At 43.4% G+C, this 27,765-nt stretch overlaps 1 protein-coding gene across 1 annotated transcript in view; it reads left to right on the plus strand.

The window, feature by feature from the left end:
* Positions 1 to 8,749: 8,749 nt before the first annotated feature.
* Positions 8,750 to 27,765, plus strand: part of rexo5 (RNA exonuclease 5) — a 32,241-nt gene continuing 13,225 nt past the window's right edge. The window contains exons 1-12 of the mRNA XM_080759539.1: positions 8,750 to 8,797; positions 9,703 to 9,966; positions 10,554 to 10,680; positions 12,513 to 12,633; positions 14,822 to 14,929; positions 19,464 to 19,558; positions 19,915 to 20,030; positions 20,604 to 20,742; positions 23,156 to 23,250; positions 23,817 to 23,919; positions 25,409 to 25,512; positions 26,697 to 26,805. Coding sequence (XP_080615665.1) covers positions 9,722 to 9,966; positions 10,554 to 10,680; positions 12,513 to 12,633; positions 14,822 to 14,929; positions 19,464 to 19,558; positions 19,915 to 20,030; positions 20,604 to 20,742; positions 23,156 to 23,250; positions 23,817 to 23,919; positions 25,409 to 25,512; positions 26,697 to 26,805 — 1,362 coding nt within the window. The 5' untranslated portion in view covers positions 8,750 to 8,797; positions 9,703 to 9,721. The remainder of the gene's footprint in view (positions 8,798 to 9,702; positions 9,967 to 10,553; positions 10,681 to 12,512; positions 12,634 to 14,821; positions 14,930 to 19,463; positions 19,559 to 19,914; positions 20,031 to 20,603; positions 20,743 to 23,155; positions 23,251 to 23,816; positions 23,920 to 25,408; positions 25,513 to 26,696; positions 26,806 to 27,765) is intronic.

The raw sequence follows: 27,765 nt of genomic DNA on the forward strand, positions 1-27,765 counted from the left end.
TGCTTATAATAAGCAGACATGGCAACACTGCCTGAAGGAAGCAAAGCACACACACAAGGAGTGATGTCACGTGATGTGACACACATCATGTGACTTCTTTCAGGAAGTGCACTGGTTTCCATTGCAAACAATTCATGCCATATAATTATGAGCACAGCGATTAAGGCTCCTGTTTCTGTAACATCTGCTCAAATGTTCTCCCAGTTGGTGTAGGATCCATTAGAAGAGAGGCATTATTTGTATTATTATTACCAGTATTTTCTTTGACCACCTGGTTGAGAAACACAGCTTCTAGAAGGTGACCACTTATAAGGTGACACAGGGGCACTGAGAAGGAACTAGACACAGGGAACCAGGGAGCAAACCCTTAATTCTTACCAGCAGCAGAAGAACAGAGACAAACTTGTAACATCTACTATAATAACATCACTGGTATGTTCATGATTTCAACTGCTCACTTTGACTTCTGATAAATAAATAACACTCAAACTGGATCAAAGACTGGACATCCATCTGTTGCAATGTTCTGTGTGTGTACTGCGTAGGATCACTCCCATACCTGCGAAGTAACTGCAAAGGAGACTGGAAACTGGAAAAAATGGCAGTTACAGACTACAGTTGGTATGTACTATAATCTTTTTCACCTGGGATATGATTGCAGTTCATTATTTCTTTGTATGGAAGAGTTTTGTGAAGTTTGATATAAGAGGCCTGTCTAATTCTATACAGACCTGTCTAAACGTACACCTGTCCATCTCTGGTTGAATGACCTGCTGTAAAGTCGTTTACCCTGAGCCCACCTTGGTTAATTTATACCTAGCCGCAATTTGCAACTCTAGATTTTTTTATAATGGGTTGAATCTAGAGTTGCAATACCCTCCATTGACTCCCCACTCATCTTTTTTGGTTTGCGATCTGCTTGTCTTAAACGACGTTAAACTCACCAACATTGCAGCTGTAGTCCAAGCTTGAATTATCCTCTTTCAATCTGCCGAGTTTGTTTTTCATAAAAATCCACCGTAGAGATGTTATGAGCTACTTTCTGTCAAGACATCCTCTGCAAGTGATTATTTTTCGAAGTGCTGGAGTTTGGAAGCACTCGTCGTACGTCACTGAACATCCCTGCGTTCCACCTGTTTCGAATTTGCACATAAATTACATAATGCAGGAGGCAGCAGCGCGACCCATTAACAAAAACGAGTGCTTCCAAACTGCAACACACTTGCAGAGGATGTCTTGACAGAAAGTAGCTCATAATATCTCTACGGTGGATTTTTATGAAAAACAAGCTCGGCAGATTGAAAGAGGATAATTCAAGTTTGTACTACAGCTGCAATGTTGGTGAGTTTAACGTCGTTTAAGACAAGCAGATCGCAAACCAAAAAAGATGAGTGGGGAGTCAATGGAGGGTATTGCAACTCTAGATTCATCCCATTATAAAAAAATCTAGAGTTGCAAATTGCGGCTAATTTATACCTGTCTATCTCTGGTTGAATGACCTGCTGTAAAGTTGTTCACCCTGAGCCTACCTTGGTTCATTTACCTGCTGTAAAGTCGTTCACCTAGCCCCTCTCGGAACCCTACATAAAGCTTTTATGAAATTTGATGGTCGCTTTATGTAGGGTCCCTGGTCATGCTAAGATTTTCCAATGCGATTGTTGGAACGCGGATATACACAAACTCATCGTTTAGTCGATCGGCGCGGTATTACCACGCTTTTTCTTGTGTTCGTTTACGAATGTGCGAACTATAAGTACCTTACATACCTCTGATAAAATCTCCTGTGTCGCGGAAGCCGTTAAGTATTTTTAATCCATGTTTGATTAAAAATGCGCTTTGATTTCTTCTTGTTTATTTACCGTTTATTGTACCGCCTCCCGATGTGCGGTTGGCTTTGCGGGCTACGTCCCTGCCTATGATCTGCTCCGTCATAGCTGTAGCACCACTAGCTAGCCAGATAGGCGGTACAATGAGGTGTCAATAAACAAGGTAGGACTAGGAAGAAGCGACATTTTTAATCAATCATGGATTAAAAATACTTAACGGCTTCCGCGACACAGGAGATGTGTCGGTATGGTATGTAAGGTACTTATAGTTCGCACATTCGTAAACCAACACAGGTAAAAATGGCGTAAAACCGCGCCGATCGACTTCTCCTTACGTGTTTACATTGTATTTGTGTGTGCGTAACTGGCGGCAGCCCAGCGTGAAACAGGACCCAATGTGTAAAGTAAACAAAGTGTCAGAAACTTTACTACATTCGGGTTCTGCTTGCGGGGCTATCGTTCACCCTGAGCCTACCTTGGTTCATTTACCTGCTGTAAAGTCGTTCACCCTGAGCCTAAACCTGGTTCATTTACCTGCTGTAAAGTCGTTCACCCTGAGCCGAAACCTGGTTCATTTCAAGTTGATTCACTTTATCTGAGTGTGTTGTACTCCTGCAGCAATGCCTGTGTTTATGACAATGGGACACTTGTGTTTTGAACTAATTCTGACATAAGAGTGCAGGTTTCAGTAGCATATAGATAGGCATACCATATTCTGAATTACCAAAAAGAGGACACATGCGCGCATGCATGTGCGTGTGCGCATGCATGTCGTGGATGAGCATGTGTCGTGCGCGTTTGAATTAAATTCATTTGTCAAAAAAGTTTGGCTCCTAAATTTGATCAACTATGCTCTATATTAGTTATGTATTTATTTAAAGCAGTGGCTCTCAAAGGTGTGATCCAGGGACCCTCATCGTTCCTTGAGGGGACTGATCTACATCCACACGTGAGCTTGTAAATCGGCTAGTTGAACTATTCAAAAATGTTTTTGTTTCAAAATAGGGCCTTAAATATCTTCAGATACCACACAACGACAACATTCATTACAAGACTAAGAACAGGTCACTAGAGACAGAGAATTCATGACATACAGTAATAGCAAAGTCAGCAAAAGTGCATTAGTGGGCAGTATGTGCGAAAAGGGCAAGAATAAAGTGCTATTTGCTGTTCAGTAGTTGAATAGCAGCTGGGACAAATGATAATTTGAACCGATTGGTCTTTGTGGCGTTGCACCTTCAGCCGACGACCTGAGGGCAACAGTTCAAACTCAGACCAAAGTGGGTGATCCGATACCTCCAGGAGGGAGGAGGTTCTCTTAAGCATCTGCCTCTTGTACAGATCTATGAGTTGGGCTTTGGGTTCTCCCAGAAATTTTACTGGCCACTTTGACGAGGCTGCTGAGCCTGTTCTTGTTTGCTAAGGTCGGGTTACCGTACCAGGCAACCATACAAAACATGAGAACAGATTCAATAAAACTTCTATAAAAAAGAGTCATCATAACAGATGAGACATTAAAGGAACGCATTTTCCTCAGAAAAAAAAGACGTACAGAAGCCAGACGACAGTAACACAACAAATAATAGAACGTAACATACCTGACAAAGAATAACAACAGACACGTCTCCACGTTAGTTTCGTAGTGCAACAACTCCTCTCTAAACAGGGTTAAACAAACACTGTATAAATCAATTTGCAAGTACAATGCTTATCATGTTATACGGAGAATTCAACAAAGACACCCACCTCATTCCAAGACGGAAGTACAGAAGGAAGAGGTGGGGGTGTCGCAGGACATTTATACAGGGGGCAAAAGGAGGAGATTTAAAGGAGCTGTGACCTTTAATGCACTATGTACAGTATTCCTATACACGTGAACTATGGAGAATTAAGTCAGGTAAAAGCACTTATTTGTGTCCTATTTTGTGTAATTATATAATACTGTTACATAAGACAGTAAACCCTACTGGAAATTGCATTGCAAAAAAAATTGACCATGCAATAACCGGTAATCGGATGTACCGGTAATTGTTTGCAAAGCTGACCCTTGGTGATTTACTCGTCTTGGATTCTGTGAAATTGTCATACTTTGCATAAGCCTGTGTTTGTTTTGTTCAGGTAGAAAGGAGGTGTACGGAGGTGTGGGGCTCAGAGGAGGCTCTAGAGGCTGCTAGGGAAACCAGGGAGGAGAACAGAGAAGTGACCAAACAACGACGCTTCAATAAGAAGGTCAAAGGTCTGTACACAAACACATCTCACACTCTTTCTCAACCTTTTCTTATGCTGGTCAAATACTTCACAGCTTTTAAAATGTTAGGTCTTTGTTTTTTTAAGATATTTTGGGGGCTTTTTCTGCCTTTATTGATAGGTTGAAAGTAGTCTGACAGGAAATGGGGGGGAAGACACACGGCAAAGGCCGTCGGGATCGGGAGTCGAACCCACGGCATGTCGTCAGGCTGGCTCAGCAGCCTAGGTGCCCAGACGGTTGAACTAACCGGCCGGGTGTTAAAATGTTAGGTCTTTACACACCGGGAGAGTTTTGAGTAAATAAAGATCTGCCGATGTTTCAGTAACACCCTACACAACACATTATTATTGTACCTATGAACAGACAACCTTTCTTGTTTTAAGCACTATGTAAGAACATAGTGGCTGTAGTTAATTACAAATAAATACATTGATTGACTTGTTGATTAATTCCTACAAATTCTTGACTTCAATGTGAGTTGGTCAATAGTCATATATCCCTGTTATTTATCAGCCCCAGGGTATGATATCAGTTATCATGTATATTATGTACATACTGTATTCTGGTCCACAAGATTAGATACACCACCAAGATACCCATGTACCTGTCTAAATACTTCCTTAATGTAAACGAAGTCCACACCCACAACACCAGAGGGAGTGCAACAAACCATGTACAACCCAGATTCGGCACAAACAAGGGACTAAATTATTTTCGCTCCTATGCGACCAAAATGTGGAACGCCCTACCAACAGTCATTAAGACATGTGAATCCCTTGGCTCCTTCAAAACTGCTCTCAAAGGGCACCTACGGATGGCTGCAATTCGAAACTGGCCTCTGTAAAAGCTGAATTTTTATCTGGATTGTACTATGTTTTTGTATGGACGTGGTGTTGGGTGCCTGCACATATGCACACATGGCATCAACGCATGGTGTTGTGTGCAGGCGCCCTACACTCTGTCTTTGTACTATGGATTGTACTATGTTTTTGTATGGACGTGGTGTTGGGTGCCTGCACATATGCACACATGGCATCAACGCATGGTGTTGTGTGCAGGCGCCCTACACTCTGTCTTTCGTTTTCTTTTCTTTTATCCCCCTGTTCCCCTCACTGTATATATATTTTTTTCCCTTTTCGCTTCATATATGATGAATTCCTGTTCTGTTCTTTAACTACATAGAAGTGTCTATTTGTTTGTCTCTAAATGTTTTGATGAATTGAACAATGTGGACCCTGTTGTAAACAAGTGTAAGGCTTAATTGGGTCGTCCACTCACAGTTAACAGTCTTTGTATTGAGTTTGTGCTTGAAATGTACTGTAATTCTGCAAACTGTTAATAAAGATTTCAATCAATCAATCAATCAAAAGACTGGAACATAAATATATACTGAGAGTACCTTTCTAGTTTGTGTACATTGTGGACTTATCGCAAGTGTGCACTTTCAGTTTAGTTTTCATGGTTGTATTGTGTGCGTGTGTGTGTGTGTGTGTGTGTGTGTGTGTGTGTGTGTGTGTGTTAGAGCTCCGCAGGGAAGTACGGAGTAGCATGTGGACCAAAGACACCAGCGTTCACAAACATGAATATGGACCTGAACAGCTGCTGGATGAAGAAGAAGACCTCTACAAGAAAACATGCACCACCTGTGGACATGAACTCACCTATGAGAAGATGTAGTGTCTCAAGGACCCCCAGTTTGGTATACATTTGGGCCACAGACACCCATAACTACAGACCCTTAAAAGTCATTGACCGCCATGGACATGTTCTGACATGGGTGGTGTGTTTTTAGTTTTTACGCTAGATGGCGCTCTTCGCTAACCTATGAGCCACCATTTGACTTTCTGTGAAACAGTCTAGCAGGAAATCACGTGATCGAAAAAACGAAGCAAAAGAAACAGCCACCGTCCACTTCCATGTTTTGGGATATCTGGTAATGCCTTTATCTCGGCTTTCGTGTGTCGTTCCTCTCCATTTTCCTCTGCCAGCATGCTATTTTCAATGGATGCTAACTAGAGAACCCTTATCCCTAAACTACTTTTGAAAAACATTTTTGAATAGTTAAAATAGCCAATCTACAAGCTCACAACGTGTCGACGTAGATTGGCTATTTTAACTACCGGTATTCAAAAATGTTTTTCAAAATAGTAAAAAAAAAAGGGGGGCAAAGTTAGGGATAAGGGATGGACGAAAATAGAGCCGTAATAAGTCAGTTTGGTCCCCAACTATCGATTATTTAGCTGCGGATCCCGTGGAACCCCCTCAAGGACCCCTCGAGGACCACACACACACACACACACACACACACACACACACACACACACACACACACACACACACGCACACACGCACACACACTCTCACTCTCACACACACACACACACACACGTTGGAAATAATCGTGGCTCTGATTCCTCTACCTCAGCTGAAACAAGTTTTACAGGTTATTGTATGAACTCCTCATAGAGCCCGATCAATGTTTGTATCAGATGCCTTTCCTGATTTCGGAGAGTGCTAGACCACCTGATTAATTTTTGGCTGATATGTCGAAAATTGAAGTCATTTTGAAAACTTAAATTAGATTACATGTTCTATTTGAAAGGAAGAAAAGAAAAGAAAATACATGCACATGCACATGTATCCTCAGTGATGTATCCCAAGGTCATCGGGGTTTCGGGTCTCTCAAACATCATACCCCTCGCTCAGGCGACCCAGCCGGGGTGATCAAGTACTGACTTACGTCCCAGTAGCTACGCTTAATCAGTCCCACTAGGGAAAGACCAAGGCCACACAATCCGTTGGAACTACTCCAGAACTACTCTGCCAGGGCTGGGAGGTACGCTTCTGGCGCATGGAAGGACTAGGCTCTGTGGGTTGACTCCTGTCCGGTCCCCTCCTACGTCTCACTAGGTCCACTCCTGCTCTCACCAGGCCCAGGCCAGGACATGTGCGTTGCACCAGAGTCCCAGCACCAGACACTTCATTCAGGAGTCAAATCATGAAGACAACATTGAACTATAATTATACAATGAACAAGCAAACAAGTAAATGTAAAATACACATACCTTTCCTCAGTGTTACTCAAGTGTGTAATGCTGAGGAAGGCAGACGAGCTGAAATTCATGAACTTCTTCAAAGTGTGGATGTTTCTTCCTTATCGAAGTGGTTAAACACTCATTATTACCTTAAGTGTAATGTCTAACAGTCCAATATTAATTCATGTAACAGTTGAAATGCTTCGATGTTCATGTGATTTTTAGACACACATTTTCAAGTCTCATCAGACAGACGTGATGATGCATTATGATCTGGAATCATAGTGTGATCTGTACAGATAATGACCCCCATCGACCATGTGTGGAGTTAATGCAAAACCGCTCTCAAAGAGCTCATACGGACTGCTGCAATTTGATTACTGGCCCCCGTAAAAAATAAAATAGAAACAGTGACCCCCTTTTCCCATACTGTACGTAAGTGTATATCTGTCTCTAAATGTTCTGATGAATTGAAAATGGAGGACCTTGATGTAAACAAGTCTAGTGCTTTTTGGTTTTGTCCTCAAAGTAGCAGTTTTTGTATTGACTTGTGCTTTCGTTTGAAATGTACCCATTCTACATACTGTGAAATAAATATTTCAATCAATCAATTTCGTCAATTTGTGCAAAAGCAAGCTATATAATAATCTTTACTCAGTTCATCAGAAGTGATAAACAATATAGGCTAAATTGTATAATCTATAAATATAATAATAGTACCAACATTGTCATCGGATAGACCTACAGCTTGACTTATTGTTGATAGGCTACTGGTAATGCTGAGTAGTTTTTAATTTAAGAACAAATTGGTTTTACTGTATCTCTACCCCTGCCTCACTAACTGTATGTAACTATGGTCAACTCAACTGTCATATTGTTTAGGGGAAATAAAGGAAGCAATTTAGAAATTGAAATGTGACCACTAGATGGCAATGTCAGCCTTACATGCTCCAATGGTAGGCCCATAGACATTATATACGGTACTCGCTCAATGATAATCTACCGGTATTCTAACATTCCTGTGACGCATTCCCTTTCCCATACATTTTATCTAATCCATATTTTATATTGGCTGCTATTTAATATGTAATTATTTGCACAAGCGCGTAACTCCGTCAGTCATTTTTCCCTTTTCGCTTCCTATATGATGAATTCCTGTTCTGTTCTTTAACTACATAGAAGTGTCTATTTGTTTGTCTCTAAATGTTTTGATGAATTGAACAATGTGGACCCTGTTGTAAACAAGTGTAAGGCTTAATTGGGTCGTCCACTCACAGTTAACAGTCTTTGTATTGAGTTTGTGCTTGAAATGTACTGTAATTCTGCAAACTGTTAATAAAGATTTCAATCAATCAATCAATCACTGTCACGTGTCGTGTCTGTCACACACTTTTATGTATAGTGTATATTTAATAGTTATTTTGATATTTGATAGTTTTACCAAATTCAAAACTGTAATTTTTCTTTATTTAAAATCGAACTGCAAACCATGAGAAGCTTGCGCAAAAACAAATGAACTGAAGTTGAAGTCGATTTAAAACAAATCATGTTCGCGCAGCTTTTATTGTGAAAGGTAAAAAAGAAAATCAACCCGGAAATCCTGCAGATGGTGAACATTGAACAACCATAACATCCGTTGTGGACTTCCTCCATGTGGTTTGAACCGGCTGATGGAGTTTAACTGTCTGGTAAATGCATATTATTACACACTTTAAACAATATTCATGCAATTAAAATAGCCTCCGATAACTTTAATTGTTGTAGGCCTACTCTGAATACATAAAGCATACATTGTTTATTAGCACACACCTTTCTATAACGATATAGTGGAGACAGACAGAGCATCGTGCTGATCTGGGGTCCTCTTAGCCCCTCTCGGAACCCCCTGGGTCAGCCCAATCTATCGTACCCAATAGTACTGCCGGCAAAAATGTCAGAAACTTCAGTACCATTGGGTTCTGACTTGTGGGGCTAGGGTCCTCTGCAAGGTATGTGCACCTTTTATAGCACTACTAGCCTTAAAATGCATGGCTGTGATATTACATCGATTTAATTTATTCCTACATGAAATGTAGGCCTATGTAATATCACTCATGTTATGTGTTGCTGTGAGTCACAGCAACACATGACATGACACATATTTTTAGTATTAATAATAAAGCTGGCACATTGTACATCGTATGTGAGTGCAGTACTACAGTAGATATACATGTACTTTTCACCACTGTAAACCAGAAACCAGAATACCACTACTGCTACAACAACTATGATGTCTAAAGGAACATTAGGCTATTGTCAACATAATGTATGTCTTTCTGAGCACCTCTAAGCTTTGTTTGTTTGTTTGTCACATAATGTTGGCAGAAACCTCTTATCTCCATATTCAAACTTTTTACTTGATCATTCATACTACAGTGTCACAAAAGCATCAAAAGTAGCAGATCCACAATCCATAAACGTGTAGATCTGCTACCTTTTGCTATTTCAGAATTTGAATCCTGAACCATTAACCGTTTTGGACATTATGAGGTTTTCCACCCGACAGAAACTATAACTGAGAATGTAATTTGAGACGTCTTCTTCTTTGATCCAGCGGATCTTTCGGGGCGACTATGGAACCGGCATCATGCTACGGCATGAAAAGAAAGGAGAGCATGTCCACAACATCGCGAGAAAACACCAAGAAGCTGAAGACCGAGCCGAACGGTGGCGTTCCGGTTGAATGTGAACGTCCTCAGCCCTCCCCGAGGATCTCTGTGCAGTTGGGCTGCGTCCAGGAGCCCTTGACGCTGATGAATCTAACAGAGCTGCTTCAGTTCGCAGCACTGGGGAGAGGCTTTGGCTTGGAAAAACCCAGGTAGGAATTGTAAGGCTCCCAAAACTATACGTATATGTATATATATATATATATATATATATATATAGCCTTTTAGTAGGCTTTCTTAGTAGGTTGACAGGAAACAGAGAGAGAGATTGGGAGAGGACACGCAGCAAAGGTTGTCGGGATCGGGACTCGAACCCGCGACACGCTGTCAGGCTGGAATACCAGCCTGGGTGCCCGGACCGCTGGACCGGCCTGGGCCCCCCAAAACTATTTTTGCTTGGCGATTGTTCTATACAAGTATTTTTCTATGAATTTAATAATCTAGCATTTTGTTTTTATATATCGACAAATTCAAAATTAAGCCAAACCACATTCTAAAATCAATTCTAGGGCTTTTTACAATTTGACAAATCATCACAACAAATGTATTTAGGCTATTTTCTTCATTTTTGTTAGTAAAATGTATTCGTTTTTTATAATAGATTTTAATGGATTAATTAAATTAACTGTTGCACTCCTCAATGTCTTTGTGTTTGTGTGTGTGTGTGTGTGTGTGTGTGTGTGTGTGTGTGTGTGTGTGTGTGTGTGTGTGCGTGCGCACACATGTGCGTGCGTGTCAGCTGGTGTCGTCTGAGTCACCAAAGGAGGCTGAAAGGTGTTAACGTTGTGGTTGTCGACGGCCTGACGCAGAGCGACTTCTACAAACACTATGTCACTTTTCGCCACCTGAGAGCCAACTACAGCACTGTAAGTACAACTACAGCACTGTAAGTACAACTACAGCACTGTAAGTACAACTACAGCACTGTAAGTACAACTACAGCACTGTAAGTACAACTACAGCACTGTAAGTACAACTACAGCACTGTAAGTACAACTACAGCACTGTAAGTACAACTACAGCACTGTAAGTACAACTACAGCACTGTAAGTACAACTACAGCACTGTAAGTACAACTACAGCACTGTAAGTACAACTACAGCACTGTAAGTACAACTACAGCACTGTAAGTACAACTACAGCACTGTAAGTGACGCTCTTTGATAGCCAACTACAGCACTGTAAGTGACGCTCTTTGATAGCCAACTACAGCACTGTAAGTGACGCTCTTTGATAGCCAACTACAGCACTGTAAGTGACGCTCTTTGATAGCCAACTACAGCACTGTAAGTGACGCTCTTTGAGAGCCAACTACAGCACTGTAAGTGACGCTCTTTGATAGCCAACTACAGCACTGTAAGTGACGCTCTTTGAGAGCCAACTACAGCACTGTAAGTGACGCTCTTTGAGAGCCAACTACAGCACTGTAAGTGACGCTCTTTGAGAGCCAACTACAGCACTGTAAGTGACGCTCTTTGAGAGCCAACTACAGCACTGTAAGTGACGCTCTTTGAGAGCCAACTACAGCACTGTAAGTGACGCTCTTTGAGAGCCAACTACAGCACTGTAAGTGACGCTCTTTGAGAGCCAACTACAGCACTGTAAGTGACGCTCTTTGAGAGCCAACTACAGCACTGTAAGTGACGCTCTTTGAGAGCCAACTACAGCACTGTAAGTGACGCTCTTTGAGAGCCAACTACAGCACTGTAAGTGACGCTCTTTGAGAGCCAACTACAGCACTGTAAGTGACGCTCTTTGAGAGCCAACTACAGCACTGTAAGTGACGCTCTTTGAGAGCCAACTACAGCACTGTAAGTGACGCTCTTTGGAAAGTTTTAATATCACCGCCTCTGCGCCTCAGCCGAATTGAGCCCTCTTTCCTCGCCAGGCATCGGAAGGGACCATTAACCCATTCTGACCGGGAACCCATTTTGGTGTTAGCATCATGTCGTGCTTTAGCTATTGAAAAATAGCAGATCTACAAGCTCATACGAGCTTGTAGGTCTGCTATTTTTTTTTAAATCGAAGAACGACTGACATTTTTAGAATCTGATCTCAGGTCAGAATGGGTTAATCGGACCAGTGTGTGTCCAGTGAAAACCTCGTATGAATCTGATCTCAGGTCAGAATGGGTTAAGGAGACTGCATTGTCGACTTTCACGTAGAAAGCGAAGTGTCTGCTAGTGATCATGGGCCAGACCGACATACAGTATGGTCAATTTGGCCTGCCTATTTGCTACGGGGAGTTCTTTGACGACATACGTAGGCAGTGATGTAAATAGGTTTTCAATGTAATGGGTCCCGGGACCCAGGGGTGGTCTTTTAGATGGGTCCCTCCCATCACCCATGGACATTGTATGAGTTCCTTTTCAACGACGATAGGAGTATATTTTGTCATTTTTTACAAATTGCAGTATTTAACTCCCATGTCATCTTATATGGTTATAATATGGTTGAGCTTGTAAATCGTCTATTTTTATTATTAAAACACTTTTTTCATAAAATATCTTTCAAAACGTCCTTGGGCTCATTGATAATCAGACCCTAAAATCTGGCATTGGTCGAGGTCTAGTCAAGTGAAAACAGAAAATAGTGCCTGCATGTTCACATGCTTCACAAGCAGGTTATAGGAGATGCTTTTCTTTCCTCCGCATTTTTCAGTCAATGTTCTTTTTTTTTGTTTCTATTTATGTTTCAGAGGCTCAGCTTCACTCCAGCGTCCACCAACCTAGCGTCTGGAATCTTCACCTGTGAAGTGCCTGAATTGGACACTTTACCCGTTTCCAAAAGCAGCCAGGAAAGCAGTCACCCCTATCAAGGTGGGATGAAAGGGCATCTCTCTGAGTCATGTTTTTTAATTGTGTGGGTGCATTATGGTCAACAACAAAAAAGATACAAATAAATAAATAGAATGAGTTGACACTCCTGGTACAAAACTCTAATTTATCGGTTAGAGCATTGTGTCTGTGTCAGCCTTAGCCTGGTTTGCTTCCTATCTGTCTGAGAGATGCTTCTCTGTAAAAAATTGGAGATTTTGTATCATCCTCGACCCCCCTGTCTTCTGGAGTCCCCCAGGGCTGGATCCTGGGGACAATACTTTTCTCCTTATATCTTCTCCCCCTTGGTTTAATTTTTAAGAAGCATGGTATCTCTTATCACCTCTATGCGGGTGACTCTCAAATCTACATGCCCATTAAAAAAAGAGAACAACAGCGCCCTGACCCCTCTCCTCCACTGTCTAGATATAGGGTGCATTTTGCATCCCAAAATGACATTAAGGCTTGGAAGGCTCTTAATTTCTTAACAATTTACAATTTAGGCATTTAGCAGACGCTCTTAATCCAGAGCGACTTACATTAAGCAAGAACAAAAAAGCATAAGAGTTAACGAGTTAACGAGAGTAAAACCGAAGTCATGGTGTTTGGGCCTAGTGGTCCTGGCTCTGTACCCACCGACCTGGGTTCCCTGCAGCCTTACGTCGAACCTGTTGTCTCCAACCTTGGCGTAAAATTTGACAGCGCACTTAAACTGGATAAACAGGTTAATGCCGTGGTCAGATCCAGCTTTTACCACCTGAGGCTGCTTGCTAAATTTAAGTCTTTGCTCTCCTTTAAGGATTTTAAGCGTGTTTTCATCTCCACGCGTCTAGATTATTGCAATGCGCTCTATGTTGGCTTAAACCAAGCCTCCATGGCCCGATTTCAGTTGGTCCAAAATGCCGTGGCAGGCCTCTTAACCCATTCTGATCTGAGATCAGATTCATACGAGGTTTCCACTGGACACACACTGGTCTGATTAACCCATTCTGACCTGAGATCAGATTCTAAAAATGTCAGTCGTTCCTTAGATTTTTCAAAAATAGCAGACCTACAAGCTCATAGCGCGCCACTCGGTGGCGCGCTATGAGCTTGTAGGTCTGCTATTTTTCAATAGCTAAAGCATAACATGATGCCGACACCAAAATGGGTTCCCGGTCAGAATGGGTTAACAGGAACTCGCAGGCACGACCACATCACACCCGTTCTGGCGTCACTCCACTGGCTCCCTGTGCGCTTCAGAATTGATTTTAAATTTGTATTGTTTGTTATTAAATCACTGAATAGCTTGGCACCCCAGTATCTGTCAGAATGTATTGAGGTGTTTAATCCCCCATGGTCACTGCGGTCTGCGGGCCAGTTAAATCTTAAAGGGACACAAAAATATATATGTTGATGTAACACTTTCCTGGGGGTCCTTATGTGTGTAATAATGTGGTTTTAGATATTTTAGATTTTAGCAGTGAGCCCAGTGTCTCTGATGTCATCGGAAGTGGGCTCACTTCCTTCCTGGACTAGAATTCCCATAATGCTTTGGTGCACTGCTCCTCCTTGTGGATAGGGGGAGAGCTGTCTTACTGAAGTAAGTGTCCATGACATCGGAGACACTGGGCTCACTGCTAACATAACGTGCTCCCCTCCCACGTCAAACTGGCCCCGTCCATTGAGACTTTTAAATCATGTCTCAAAACCCACCTTTACACCTTGGCTTTTAACCCATTCTGAACGGGAACCCATTTTGGTGTCAGCATCATGTTATGCTTTAGCTATTGAAAAATAGCAGATCTACAAGCTCATAGCGCGCCACCGAGTGGCGCGCTACGAGCTTGTAGGTCTGCTATTTTTGAAAAATCGAAGAACGACTGACATTTTTTTAGAATCTGATCTCAGGTCAGAATGGGTTCATCAGACCAGTGTGTGTCCAGTGGAAACCTGGTATGAATCTGATCTCAGGTCAGAATGGGTTAACTCCAGTTGAGTGTCTCGATGGTCCATGTTTTGTTTTGTTTCACTGCTGCGTCTGGGATGTTTCAGTGTCTTTGTTTGTGTTGTGTTTTTCTTCTTGCTGCTGCTTTTCTGTGCCGTAGCTAGTGGATTTAGTTTTTATTTACCTGTACAGCACTTTGTTAACCTTGCGTTGTAAAATGTGCCATTTAATCAGCGTACTGATTAAATGTGTGCTCTGCTGCAGCGGTAGCCTGGCACCCAGTAACCAGGAGGTTTGGAAGGAAGACCAGAGGGCTGACAGCCTACACTCTGACAGAGGAGGAGATGATCAAGAAACGCTTCCCTGTCGAAGGTGAGTCTCTGGCTGCTTCTCTGCCTCTGTTTGTCTCCCATTGAGATCAGATTCTAATCAGATTCTACTCTGTTTGAAAATGACCGTTTTCTGAAAAAGCTATGTCAGTCGTTCTTCGATTTTTCAAAAATAGCAGACCTACAAGCTCGTAGCGCGCCACTCGGTGGCGCGCTATGAGCTTGTAGGTCTGCTACTTTTCAATAGCTAAAAGCATAACACCAAAAGGGGTTCCCGCCCAAAATGGGTTAACCACTTTCAACCTGGTGTCCTCAGAAGTTTCAAGAATCAAAACAATTGGGGAAAATACCAGATCTACAACAAACACATTGTGATGCAACACGTTGTGAATGAATGAATGCATGTCTTTATTGCAGACTCACGGTCCATAGAAATAGCAATTATAGAAATAGCCAAGCTTGTTGTTCATCTATTTTTGCTAGTCACTGTTCGACAAAGCATTTATAGGGCTTGTAGCGGCGGTTTACAGGCCGCCGCGAGGAGCTAAACATGAGAGTAAAGAGACGCTTGTATGACGCGTACGCAATGAATTCAGGTCCATTCCAGCTGTACGTTTTACCGTTTATTCTTGTCACCACACGAAGTTACAACAGTTCCCAGGCTTTAGCTATAACTGAACGTGGTTGTTACTGGTGATGGCTGGTGCGTTTTATACGGTCAACAGAAATGTCTTCTCCCACTGTTCACCTCCTCTCTCTATCAAACTTCCCTCACCCAAGTGACAGGTAACGCCATGAAAACTAGAGTGGCAGCGCCCCAGCCCCCGTGACACGCCCACTACCTAGGCAGTGCCCATTAAAGTGACATACCTTACGTCAATAATAATAATAGCACATTAGAAAGCAACATATTACGGCTCCTACAGGGCTTTAATATGCAATTCGTAAATTTCATGGCCTACCCAAGACTCGAACCCGGGTCCCCCACATGTCTACCACTGAGCTAACAGAGCCTGCCTATTTGCTCAGGGGAGAAATTACATTTTGATCTCCTGTCGGTACCACTTGTCAACCAGTAGGTGGTCCTACCTGACCATATAATATAATATGCATTTCTCAATCAAAGAACAAGGGAGACCATATACAACCACTGCAGTTGTGTTGGCTATTGTATTAACCCATTTAGGCCTGACGTCGAAATGTAAAAAATGTCTTCTAAATCATGTCAGTTTTTCTTTTTCTTTTTTGTAAATATCCTATATCAGTGGTAATCAATATTACGGACCCCAAAAATTATATGTAATCAGCAGCCGACCCCCATCTGATATATGTTGTTCCAGGGACCCCCCCCCCCCCAGAAGCAAAGATTTGAGTTAAAAATATGTTTGCTCTGAAAGAAAATATATTCAAAGATTTGCACCACATTTTCATAATTTTTCAAAAATAGCAGACCTACAAGCTCGTAGCGCGGCACTCTGTGCCGCACTATGAGCTTGTAGATCTGCTATTTTTCAACAGCTAAAGTATATAACATACATAATGCTTTAAACACCAAATGCATGAAATGGGTTACTTGACTTACTTGACTTAATCCTCTTTACCCCGTCGAGGGGCATAGGGCGTCCACCAGAGCTCTCCATCTCACTCTATTCTGGGCCTGCGCTTTTGCTTCCTGCCAGCTCATTCCAATGTCCTTAAGGTCCTGGATAGTGGAACGTCTCCAGGTGTTTCTTGGCCTACCCCGTTTCCTCTTCCCCTGTGGATTGTAGTCCAGGGCCTGCCTTGTGATGTTTTCTGTGTCCTTTCTAAGGGTGTGGCCTATCCAGTTCCACTTTCTGCGTTTGATGGTATTATCTATACTGTCCTGTTTTGAAATCCTCCATAACTCCTCATTTGTGGTTTTGATGGGCCACCATAGTTTGAGGATGTAACGCAGGCATTTATTTACAAACACCTGTAGCTTGTTTATTAGGCCCTCGTTAGTCTTCCATGTTTCAGAGCCATAGAGCAGGACGGTCTTCACATTTGTGTTGAAGATCCGTAGCTTGGTGTTATTAGAGAGCTGTTTGGATATCCAGATTGGTCGCAAGATCCTAAATGCCAGCTGTGCTTTGCTGTTTCTTTGCTCTATGTCCCTGTCTGCTCCTCCATCCCTGCTGATGTTGCTCCCTAGATATGTAAAGTGTTCCAGATCTTCTATGGCCTCTCCTCCAAGTGTGATGGGGTCGTGTACCCGCGGATTTATCTTCATAGTCTTCGTTTTACCGGTGTTGATCTTGAGCCCAAGCTGTTCGCTGTTTGCCTGCAGTCTGTCTGTCTTCTGTTGCATGTGTGTGTGGTTTTCAGAGAGTATTGCGAGGTCATCTGCAAAGTCCAGGTCCTCGAGCTGTGTAAACAAGGTCCACTGGATTCCTGTCCGATGATCTTTGGTTGTTTTTCTCATTATCCAATCAATGGCAATGAGGAAGATCAGAGGAGAGAGGAGACAACCCTGCCGTACTCCTGTTGTGATTGCAAAGGTGTCTGAAAGTTTGCCCTTGCTGATCACACGGCCACTGAAATCCTGGTACATGTTTTTTATTAGGTTGGTGATTTTAGAGGGTAGGCAAAAATGAAATGGGTTAACATGGTACTTACTATACCAGTGGTTTTCAGCCTTCCATTATTTATGCAGCATTTCAGCCATGGATACCTCCCTCCTGGAGGTATCCATGGATACCTCCCTCCTGGAGGTATCCATCCTGGAGGTATCCTCCCAGCCATGGATACCTCCCTCCTGGAGGTATCCATCCTGGAGGTATCCTCCCAGCCATGGATACCTCCCTCCTGGAGGTATCCATCCTGGAGGTATCCTCCCAGCCATGGATACCTCCCTCCTGGAGGTATCCATCCTGGAGGTATCCTCCCAGCCATGGATACCTCCCTCCTGGAGGTATCCATCCTGGAGGTATCCTCCCAGCCATGGATACCTCCCTCCTGGAGGTATCCATCCTGGAGGTATCCTCCCAGCCATGGATACCTCCCTCCTGGAGGTATCCATCCTGGAGGTATCCTCCCAGCCATGGATACCTCCCTCCTGGAGGTATCCATCCTGGAGGTATCCTCCCAGCCATGGATACCTCCCTCCTGGAGGTATCCATCCTGGAGGTATCCTCCCAGCCATGGATACCTCCCTCCTGGAGGTATCCATCCTGGAGGTATCCTCCCAGCCATGGATACCTCCCTCTTGGAGGTATCCATCCTGGAGGTATCCTCCCAGCCATGGATACCTCCCTCCTGGAGGTATCCATCCTGGAGGTATCCTCCCAGCCATGGATACCTCCCTCCTGGAGGTATCCATCCTGGAGGTATCCTCCCAGCCATGGATACCTCCCTCCTGGAGGTATCCATCCTGGAGGTATCCTCCCAGCCATGGATACCTCCCTCCTGGAGGTATCCATCCTGGAGGTATCCTCCCAGCCATGGATACCTCCCTCCTTCTCTAATTGTGTAGATTTCTTGTAAATGAATAACTAATGCAGATGTTTAACAATAATTCAACTCTTGAGAACGTAAAATGAAACAGTCAAGAGTTAACTATCTAATAACGGTCCATTTGGTTACCAACTCTCCGTCAGTTAGCTGGGGACCACCTGGAACCCCATCAAGGACCACTGGTGGTCCCCGGACCACTGTACTGTTATACCATACTAGTCTATAGAGCGCCGCAGTCCCTCCCCCTTTCAGAAAAGCGAGTGGCCCAGGAAATGAAAACCCCAATGCATTCTCCCATCGGCACTTCTAATATAATTTATTTAAAGACGGTTACGCCGCGGACAAAGCCAACTCGGATCGTGACAAATCATGACAATGAACACAATGTTTTGGGCCGAAAAACAAAAAACAAAACAAATAGTCTTGTCTCCTGACTTTCTTTTCTTATTTCTAATGATTTGATCGGCCCCAAAACATTGTGTTCATTGTCATGATCCGAGTTGGCTTTGTCCGCGGCGTAACCGTCTTTAAATAAATTAAATAAGAAGTGCCGATGGGAGAATGCATGGGGTTTCATTTCCTGGGCCACTCGCTTTTCTGAAAGGGACTGCGGCGCCCTATACAGATTGGTTAAAGTAACATTGTATTCACTCAAAGAAAGTTGTGGATTGCACCTTTGAGTGGTTTTTCTCTCGGTCTATCCATAGAGTATTAAAAGGATAGAGACTAAACTAGCGCGAAGCTCCGCCCCCTCCGCTATTCATGTCAGTGGAAGTTGCTCAGTGGCGTTTTGAAGCACCCGGAAGGCTGCCGGAAGTACCGTCTATTTCGCTGATTCAGCATTTCACTTCAGAGTGCACCTGGGCTTTACATTGGGCGCTCGGTTGCACGGGGTTTCCTCGTCAAGAATCCACGGGTCCGCCTGCAGTCCTTCCTCTTACCACTAGGGACCAGCGCTTCAACATTGGAGTGCCTAGCTGGCCCCTTGGGTCTATCTGATTCTGATCTCTCCATGCAGGAAGAAGGAGATTGGAACCATTTGAAAGTAGAAAGCATTAAATCTCATGAGCGTCTCTCCCTCTTTCCCCCGCTCCTCTCCTCAGGTTTGCCAGACTTCGAGGGCTTTGCCTGTACGGGCAGGGACGGACCCGGACGGGTCACGGACAGCAGTCCACTGTACGGACTGGACTGTGAGATGGTGAGGCGTGAAGCTCCACTCTCAGTTATAGCTATAGACGACATCGTATCAGCAATTATGCAGGCTATTTGTCCAGTGACTTTCAATGTTGACATTGCTAAAAAAGACAAACTTTAATAGGTCTCTAAAAAACTGTTGTATTTTGTGTGCTTATAAGTTGATTGTTAATAATTTGTAATCAAAGTTTTTCTCCATTTTGCACGTTTTACTAAATATCGTTCAAAACATTTTGGTGGTCTAGGAATTCGCGATCGGACGTAAAAATCTGTCCACGCTCTAGTTTTCCTTTCAATCCCCGCTGTGTGATATGTTTTGTGTTTTTCAAACCGTTGATTACAAATGTGCGTTTGTTCCAGTGTCTCACGGTGAAGGGGTACGAGCTGACACGCGTCTCCCTGGTGGGAAGCGATGGGAGATGCTTGCTCGACGATCTGGTCAAACCTGAAAACCGTATCCTCAACTACCTCACCAGGTACACACACACACACACACACACACACACACACACACACACACACACACACACACACACACACACACACACACATAGCCAGAAACACACAGACACCGAAATCGGAACCCCCGACAGAGCAATAATGGTGTGGCAAAGTGAACTTTTTGTTGTTGGCTCAAGCATAGATAATCACACACATAAGGACACACAAACAGAATCATACACACACGCACGCACGCACGCACGCACGCACGCACGCACGCACGCACGCACGCACGCACGCACGCACGCACGCACGCACGCACGCACGCACGCACGCACGCACGCACGCACGCACACACACACACACAGTCACACACACACACACACACACACACACACAGTCACACACACACTCACTCACTTAAGACTGTCCATTGGCACAATGGACAGTCTTAAGATCACGTCCCGTGTTTTATGATTCTCAGTACAATAGTACATACACTCTCATCCACAGTGATGGATGATCATATTCGTAGCTATGATCATAAGCCTAATGTCGACAGATCAGTGCAGTCTGGGTGCTAATGTTCACGTATCTACTACCGATAGTTTCTCTGGCATCACCGCAGCCATGCTGCGGCCAATCACCACCACCCTGAGGGAGGTCCAAGCCAAGATCATAACGCTGTTGCCGCCGGACGCCGTTCTGGTCGGCCATTCGCTTGAAAACGACCTGGTGGCTCTCAAGGTGAGTGACTGGAACGAGCTTCTTCGGCAATGAACTGAAATTATACAGTATCGCAAAGAAACAATATATTGATAGAGAAGCAGTTAAATAAAATACGCTATTGTTTTATTAATGATTTGTTGATAATGACACTAACATTTCTGACCAATCGGCCCTCACTCATCTTCTAAGCAAATGCGTGGACCGTATAGTAGTGAGTAAGGAACTTACATTGCAATTTGCAAAATCAAACTAATTTCATAGACTCCATGCAGTTTGTAGAGTGTGGTCTGGGGAACTCCAGGGAAGCTTGGGGGGGTTCCAAGGGGTCCCCAGCTACATAAGGAGCAGTTTAACCACTATAGCCCTATAGAGAGCAGCAGTCCCGCCCCCTTTCAGAAAAGCGAGTGGCCTAGGAAGTGGAAGCCCCATGCATTCTCCCATCGGCACTTTTAATATAATTAATTTAAAGACGGTTACGCCGCGGACAAAGCCAATTCGGATCGTGACGAATCATGACAATGAACACAATGTTTTGGGCCGATCAAATAATTTATAAGACGAAAAATAAAACAAATAGTGTTGTCTCCTGCCTTTATTTTCTTCTTTCTAATGATTTGATCGTCCCAAAATATTGTGTTCATTGTCATGATTCGTCACGATCCGAATTGGCTTTGTCCGCGGCGTAACCGTCTTTAAATAAATTATATTAGAAGTGCCGATGGGAGAATGCATGGGGCTTCCACTTCCTGGGCCACTTGCTTTTCTGAAAGGGGGCGGGACTGCGGCGCTCTATACTAAAAGCTCACAACGTGATGCGTCGCCATGCGCTCATGAAGTATGCTGATGACATGGCCTCTTGGCTGCCAGGACGTTTTCAGACCCTCTTACACCGAACACATCGACCACCTTGGTTTCCTTGACCTTTAGTGTCAGTAAGACCGAAAGAACTGTGTGTGGTTGTTAGGACAGGAGCAGATGGCACTGGGTCCATCTTCAGGTATCAGGATCAAAGTGCAGTAGCGCACATCCCACCTCTTGTTGACAGGTGCTGGCTGGCCCTCAGGTGAACTTAGTAAAGCCTGCATTCTTTTCTTGAAACGGAGGTGCTTTAAGGCAAGGTAAACACTGCCTCAGATTAGGGCATTAAGCAACTAGTCGACTAGTAAATCCACTAGTCGACGTTGTTGTTACTAGTTGACTAGTTGATAAGAAAAAATAAAAAAAAATCCCGGTTTTGTAGGCCTCAAGATCAGATGGATTATAGTTATAGTCTCCACTGTACACAGTACATATAGGTAGTTAAACCTAGTCAACTAGTCAAAATGACTCTACCTCAGATACAAACAAATGCACCTTCAGGACATGCACTATAACACTCTTTTACAACAATAGGCAATTCAGCTCTATAATGAGTCTGACCCACACCTTCATCCATCATTTGAGCTGCTACCATCAGGCAGGAGGTCTAGGGTCAGTGTTCTGCAAGAGAAGCAACTAGTTCTATGGAAACAAGCCCAAAATAAGCGACCAGTCCAGATGGTGGACAATTACATTAATCTGGGGATCCTTCACCTGAAAATGATTGAGAACCAGTGGTTTAAACATTTAGGAAGCAAGCCCTCCACCTTTACAGAAAACCAAGCCCAACGTTGCTTGGGGTCCCACTGAGAAAAGAAGAACTTATTTGTGCTGTGGATATTTTTTTAAACTAAAACATGATAAAATAAACCCCTCACCTAACTCCCATGATCACTGTTGCTAGGGGAAACATTTGTGTATTGTATTGCATTTTATGCAATTTATGTATCAGTTGCCAGAGTTCCAAAGTCAAATTATCCATTTCATGTCAAAATGTAATGGATAGTAAAGTTTTCTTTGTTCTTTCATGAACTGTATTGTGAATGTGAGCTTGTAGACATAGAAGGGTCAGATAGACTCTTGTAATGAATGTGAGCTTGTAGACATAGAAGGGTCAGATAGACTCTTGTAATGAATGTGAGCTTGTAGACATAGAAGGGTCAGATAGACTCTTGTAATGAATGTGAGCTTGTAGACATAGAAGGGTCAGATAGACTCTTGTAATGAATGTGAGCTTGTAGACATAGAAGGGTCAGATAGACTCTTGTAATGAATGTGAGCTTGTAGACATAGAAGGGTCAGATAGACTCTTGTAATGAATGTGAGCTTGTAGACATAGAAGGGTCAGATAGACTCTTGTAATGAATGTGAGCTTGTAGACATAGAAGGGTCAGATAGACTCTTGTAATGAATGTGAGCTTGTAGACATAGAAGGGTCAGATAGACTCTTGTAATGAATGTGAGCTTGTAGACATAGAAGTGTCAGATAGACTCTTGTAATGAATGTGAGCTTGTAGACATAGAAGGGTCAGATAGCCGTCAGATAACCGTCATTGTGTTGCTCCTCTCCTAGCTCATCCATCCTCATGTCATCGACACCTCACTGCTCTACAGGAAAGAGTTTGGACAGAAATTTAAACTCAAGGTCCTGGCTGACATCATTCTTCAGTAAGATCCCAGGCTCCATTTCTCTCCCACGCACACACGCATGCACGCACACACGCACGTGAGTTACTGTCGAAGTGTCCTTGAGCAAGACACTGAATCTTGCTTACCTTACCTTACCAATGGCCTAGAGTGATGTAGGCCAGGTCCGGTCTCGCTCCACCCTACATCACCCATCTAATCGCCCCCTATGTCCCAACCCACTCCCTGAGATCCTCATCCAAAGACTTTCTTAACCCTCAAATTTGTCAGCTAAAGTCCAAAGGAGACCAGGCTTTTCAGCACCATAGCACCAAAACACACTGCCCTTACAGATCAAACACGCTGCGGCTGGATCAGTGTCCTCTTTTAAATCCCTTTTAAAAACACACTTTTATAGATTAGCGTTCACTGCCAATCTAACATTTTAGTATATGTATTTTTCCTGCTTTTGTTTTCTATTGAAATGCTGTATAGTTTTCTGTTTGTTGTTGTAAAGCACTTTGTAATGCCAATTTGAAAGGTGCTATATAAATAAAGTTGCATTATTATTCATGACGTGTGTGTCCATTCTCCCATCCCTGCCTCAGGAGGCAGATTCAGAGTGATGAGAGGGTAGGTCACCACCCCACGGAGGACGCTGTGGCAGCCCTTGAGCTGGCGCAATATTTTATTAAAACAGGACCTCAACAGGTAAATATAGCTCTGTCCACACACACACACACACACACACACACACACACACACACACACACACACACACACACACACACACACACACACACACACACACACACACACACACACACACATTTGAATTATTTTATTTGGATCTGCACAAGAGGCGTAATACAATAGACCCAAACACTGATCAGAATTAGGTTATACATTATGGTCCAACCAGATATAGCTGCTGCACATGCTTAACACACAGAGGGAAAAGAAGAGAAAAAATATATATATAGCACATTGTTGACATACTATTACTTGCCACTACTAGACAGGATGTTTGTTTTGGGTTTTTTAAGACACCTAGGGATAAATGAAACAACGCCTTCTCCAGACAGACAGACTGCCCATGGTAGCTGAGACAGAGCAGTATTTAGCCAGCTTTTTCCACCCAATTGCAAACCCCTGAGCACAAGTTTATGGACATGGCCCAGACTTCCAAATACAAGGACAATAAGTTGACAGTTATATCCCAAGGCTATAATACGTTCCACCAGAAGCTGATATTTCACAAGTTTGGATGTAAAACAAGTGTCCATATACAAATTAAATGGGCAGCCTATTTCAAATATAGTGACAGTCTTTCTAATTTCATTGATGAACACAATATCTGGTGTATTTGGAATATTTTGTAGTGAATTGACATCCGTGTCATTGCGATCAAACCAGTCTATTTTTACAGTGCTGTGTTTATACATTCTTGTTGTCCTGTCCTGTACTCCTCTGATCTTGTCTGAGACCATGTCCACCAGACGGTCATGTCTGGCAATGTACAGTCCTTTATAGTGGCTGCAACCATTTAAGATGTGTGCGACTGTTTCTTTGTCATGTGGTACTGGATGTAGGATGCAGTGTGGGTCGTGTGCTGATGGGTACCAGGTTGCCAAGTTGAACTTGGTCGGCAACACCTGTAAACAGGCTTTAATAGTGAAAATTAGAATGTCCTCACCTATGGTGTTATTTGACAGTATAGAGTGTGATAATGAGTGGTTTGCAAAGGGAAGAAGAGCCAGTTTTCCCTGCAGCCTCAGACTGCTCCAGTGTTGTGCACTTTCTGATCGTTTCATTCCTAGAATGGTGGCTCTTGCGGTCGCGGATTTGATTGACAGTCGCACATGCACGGACACGCAGATCTATTATGATGCGGTTGTTGAGCGCAGCAGTTGCGCCAGACGAATAATTAATTCTGTGGCTAGGGTTTGAAACAGAGTAATTTAGTAAGAGAGTGGCGACACTAGCTTTGACTCCCATTGTAACACTGGAATGCGGAAGTGCTCATTCTATCTCCCTGGGGTAGATCCAGCCATAGGAGCAATGGTTGGAACTATAGCCCATAGGCACCCGCTTTGTCTCAATGGGATAGTTCCAATGGTTGGAACTATAGCCCATAGGCACCCGCTTTGCTGCCAGATCATAATCATCATAAAATGTCATCTTCTGTTTTGACTGGTAGGTTTTGGAGCGCCATCTGGAGGAGTTGTGGGGAATTTGTCTGACCGTTGACAATGAGGACAGTGCCTCCACAGTCACACCCACACAACTGCCACACAGTAACAGGTATGGTCTCTCTCCAGCAGTGATTATCAATCTTTTTTTTGGTAATTTCAAGGAAAATCGACTAGATATCATATAAGCAGATTCATCGCCTTGATATCATAAAACCATGCTAGTAGTGCAGGGGTATTCAACTAGATTAGGTCGGGCGCCACAACTGTAGAATGATTGTGTGTGGAGGGCCGCACAGCATGCGCACGAACGAAGCGCAATTTTATTTTGATTCTACAAATGCATTTTGTGTTCAAACAAAGATTTATGTAGGCTAATACATTTGTGCACAGTATGAGCACAGGGTGATTGCGAACGCAGTGAGCACTTACTATGAGACCTAGCAGATCATGTCTGTGTGTCTGTGTGTGTGTCTGTCTGTCTGTCTGTCTGTCCCGCTATCCAAATATGGAGTGTGTTGCATCAGCAATCACTCAGCTCCATATATGGGCACAAAAGGGGCCAGTGATTTGTTTGTTGTGGACCTCTGGCCCCTTTTGTGCCCATATATGGAGCTGAGTGCGTTCGCTTCCCGCGTTCGCGCGTCTTACTCGTTCGTATATGTCTATGCAAGTATATGCTATACCTTTATTGACCTATAATTTGACATAACGAGCGTCAACAAGCACTGGATGAACACACACACACACACGCGCGCGGTGCCCCGCGGGCCGCCAGTTGAATAGCCCCAATAGCCCCACAGTTGAATAGCCCCAATAGCCCCACAGTTGAATAGCCCCACAGTTGAATAGCCCCACTTGCATGCGGTCCCACAGGCGTTCACACCCATGAGCCGGGCCCAGGTACCTGAAGTCCTTGACTTCCTTCAGCAAAAATATGCTCTTTATCCTTTTCAGCCCGCAAAACAAATGCAAAAGAATGTTATTCTGGCAAACAATTTAATCTTTGGGCAAGCAAAGTTGGCATTGTATCCACAACCAAAAACATTGAATTTAGTTACTATGGAAAAATTGGGATACTTGGATGTGTTAAAAAAATATATGGGACTATGAAGGTGTACCTTTTTCTGTAACATTTATGTTAATGGCATTTGTAGATCTGCTGCTCTAAATATTTATTTTGTGTCGTCGTATTGCAGTCTGTGATTGATTGTTGGAATGAAACAATGTAGCAAACATTCTTTTGAATAAATTAGTGGTTAAAAAATATAATTAAAATGTCTCTCCCGCTCTCAGGTTTGCGGATGTGTTGCGGAGGTGTGGACAGTCTGTAGCCTACCTGGGGAAGCGTGCTGACGTCAGCTTAGCTCTGTCCAATCAGCAGTGGCACAGCTCTGACAGAGAGGTGAGTTGTATTTGGGTAATATTATATTATTTTATTATTGCGAATGCAGTGATTGCGAATGCAGTGAGCACTTACTATGAGACCTAGCAGATCATGTCTGTGTGTGTGTCTGTGTGTCTGTCTGTCCCGCTATCCAAATATGGAGTGTGTTGCATCAGCAATCACTCAGCTCCATATATGGGCACAAAAGGGGCCAGGTCCACTCAGCTCCATATATGGGCACAAAAGGGGCCAGGTCCACATATACAGTAACAGCGGGACAGACACACAGACAGACAGACAGACAGACAGACATGATCTGCAGGGTCTCAGCTGCGTTCGCTTCCCGCGTTTGCGCGTCTTACTGGTATTATGCCCACATGCACCCTGTCCTCTCTCTCTCTCTCTGGCTCTCCGTTCATTTTCCTCATAGACATTTCAAAAAGTATTTATTTAAAGACGTTTACGCCGCGGACAAAGTCAACTGTTGTCGTGACAAATCATGACAATAAACACAATTTTTTTGGGGCCGAACAAATAATTAGAAAGAAGAAAAAAAACGTCAGGTTACAACACTTTTTGTTTGTTTTGTTTTTCTTCTTTGTAATTATTTGTTTTGTCCAAAATATTGTGTTTGTTGTCATGAGTTGTCACGACTCGAGTTGGCTTTGTCCGCGGAGTAACCGTCTTTAAACAAATACCTTTTGAAATGTCTATGGGAAAAATGCATTGGGAATCATTTCCTGGGCCTGGCGTCGTCATGAAAGGGGGTGGGACTGACGCTCTATTGTATGCCTAAGTATACAACGTTATTCAATGTGACCACTAGGTGGCAATATCAACCTATTTTACATTTGGTACATTGACTGTTTAGAGCACTGGTTCTCAAACCCTTTCATGTTTCTGTGGCAGCCCTTGAGCTGGCACAGTATTGTATTAAAACAGGACCTCAACAGGTAAATGTAGCTCTGTCCACGCACG

The sequence above is a fragment of the Protomyctophum bolini genome (assembly GCF_963924005.1).
Source record: "Protomyctophum bolini genome assembly, chromosome: 3".
NCBI classification, from domain to species: domain Eukaryota; kingdom Metazoa; phylum Chordata; class Actinopteri; order Myctophiformes; family Myctophidae; genus Protomyctophum; species Protomyctophum bolini.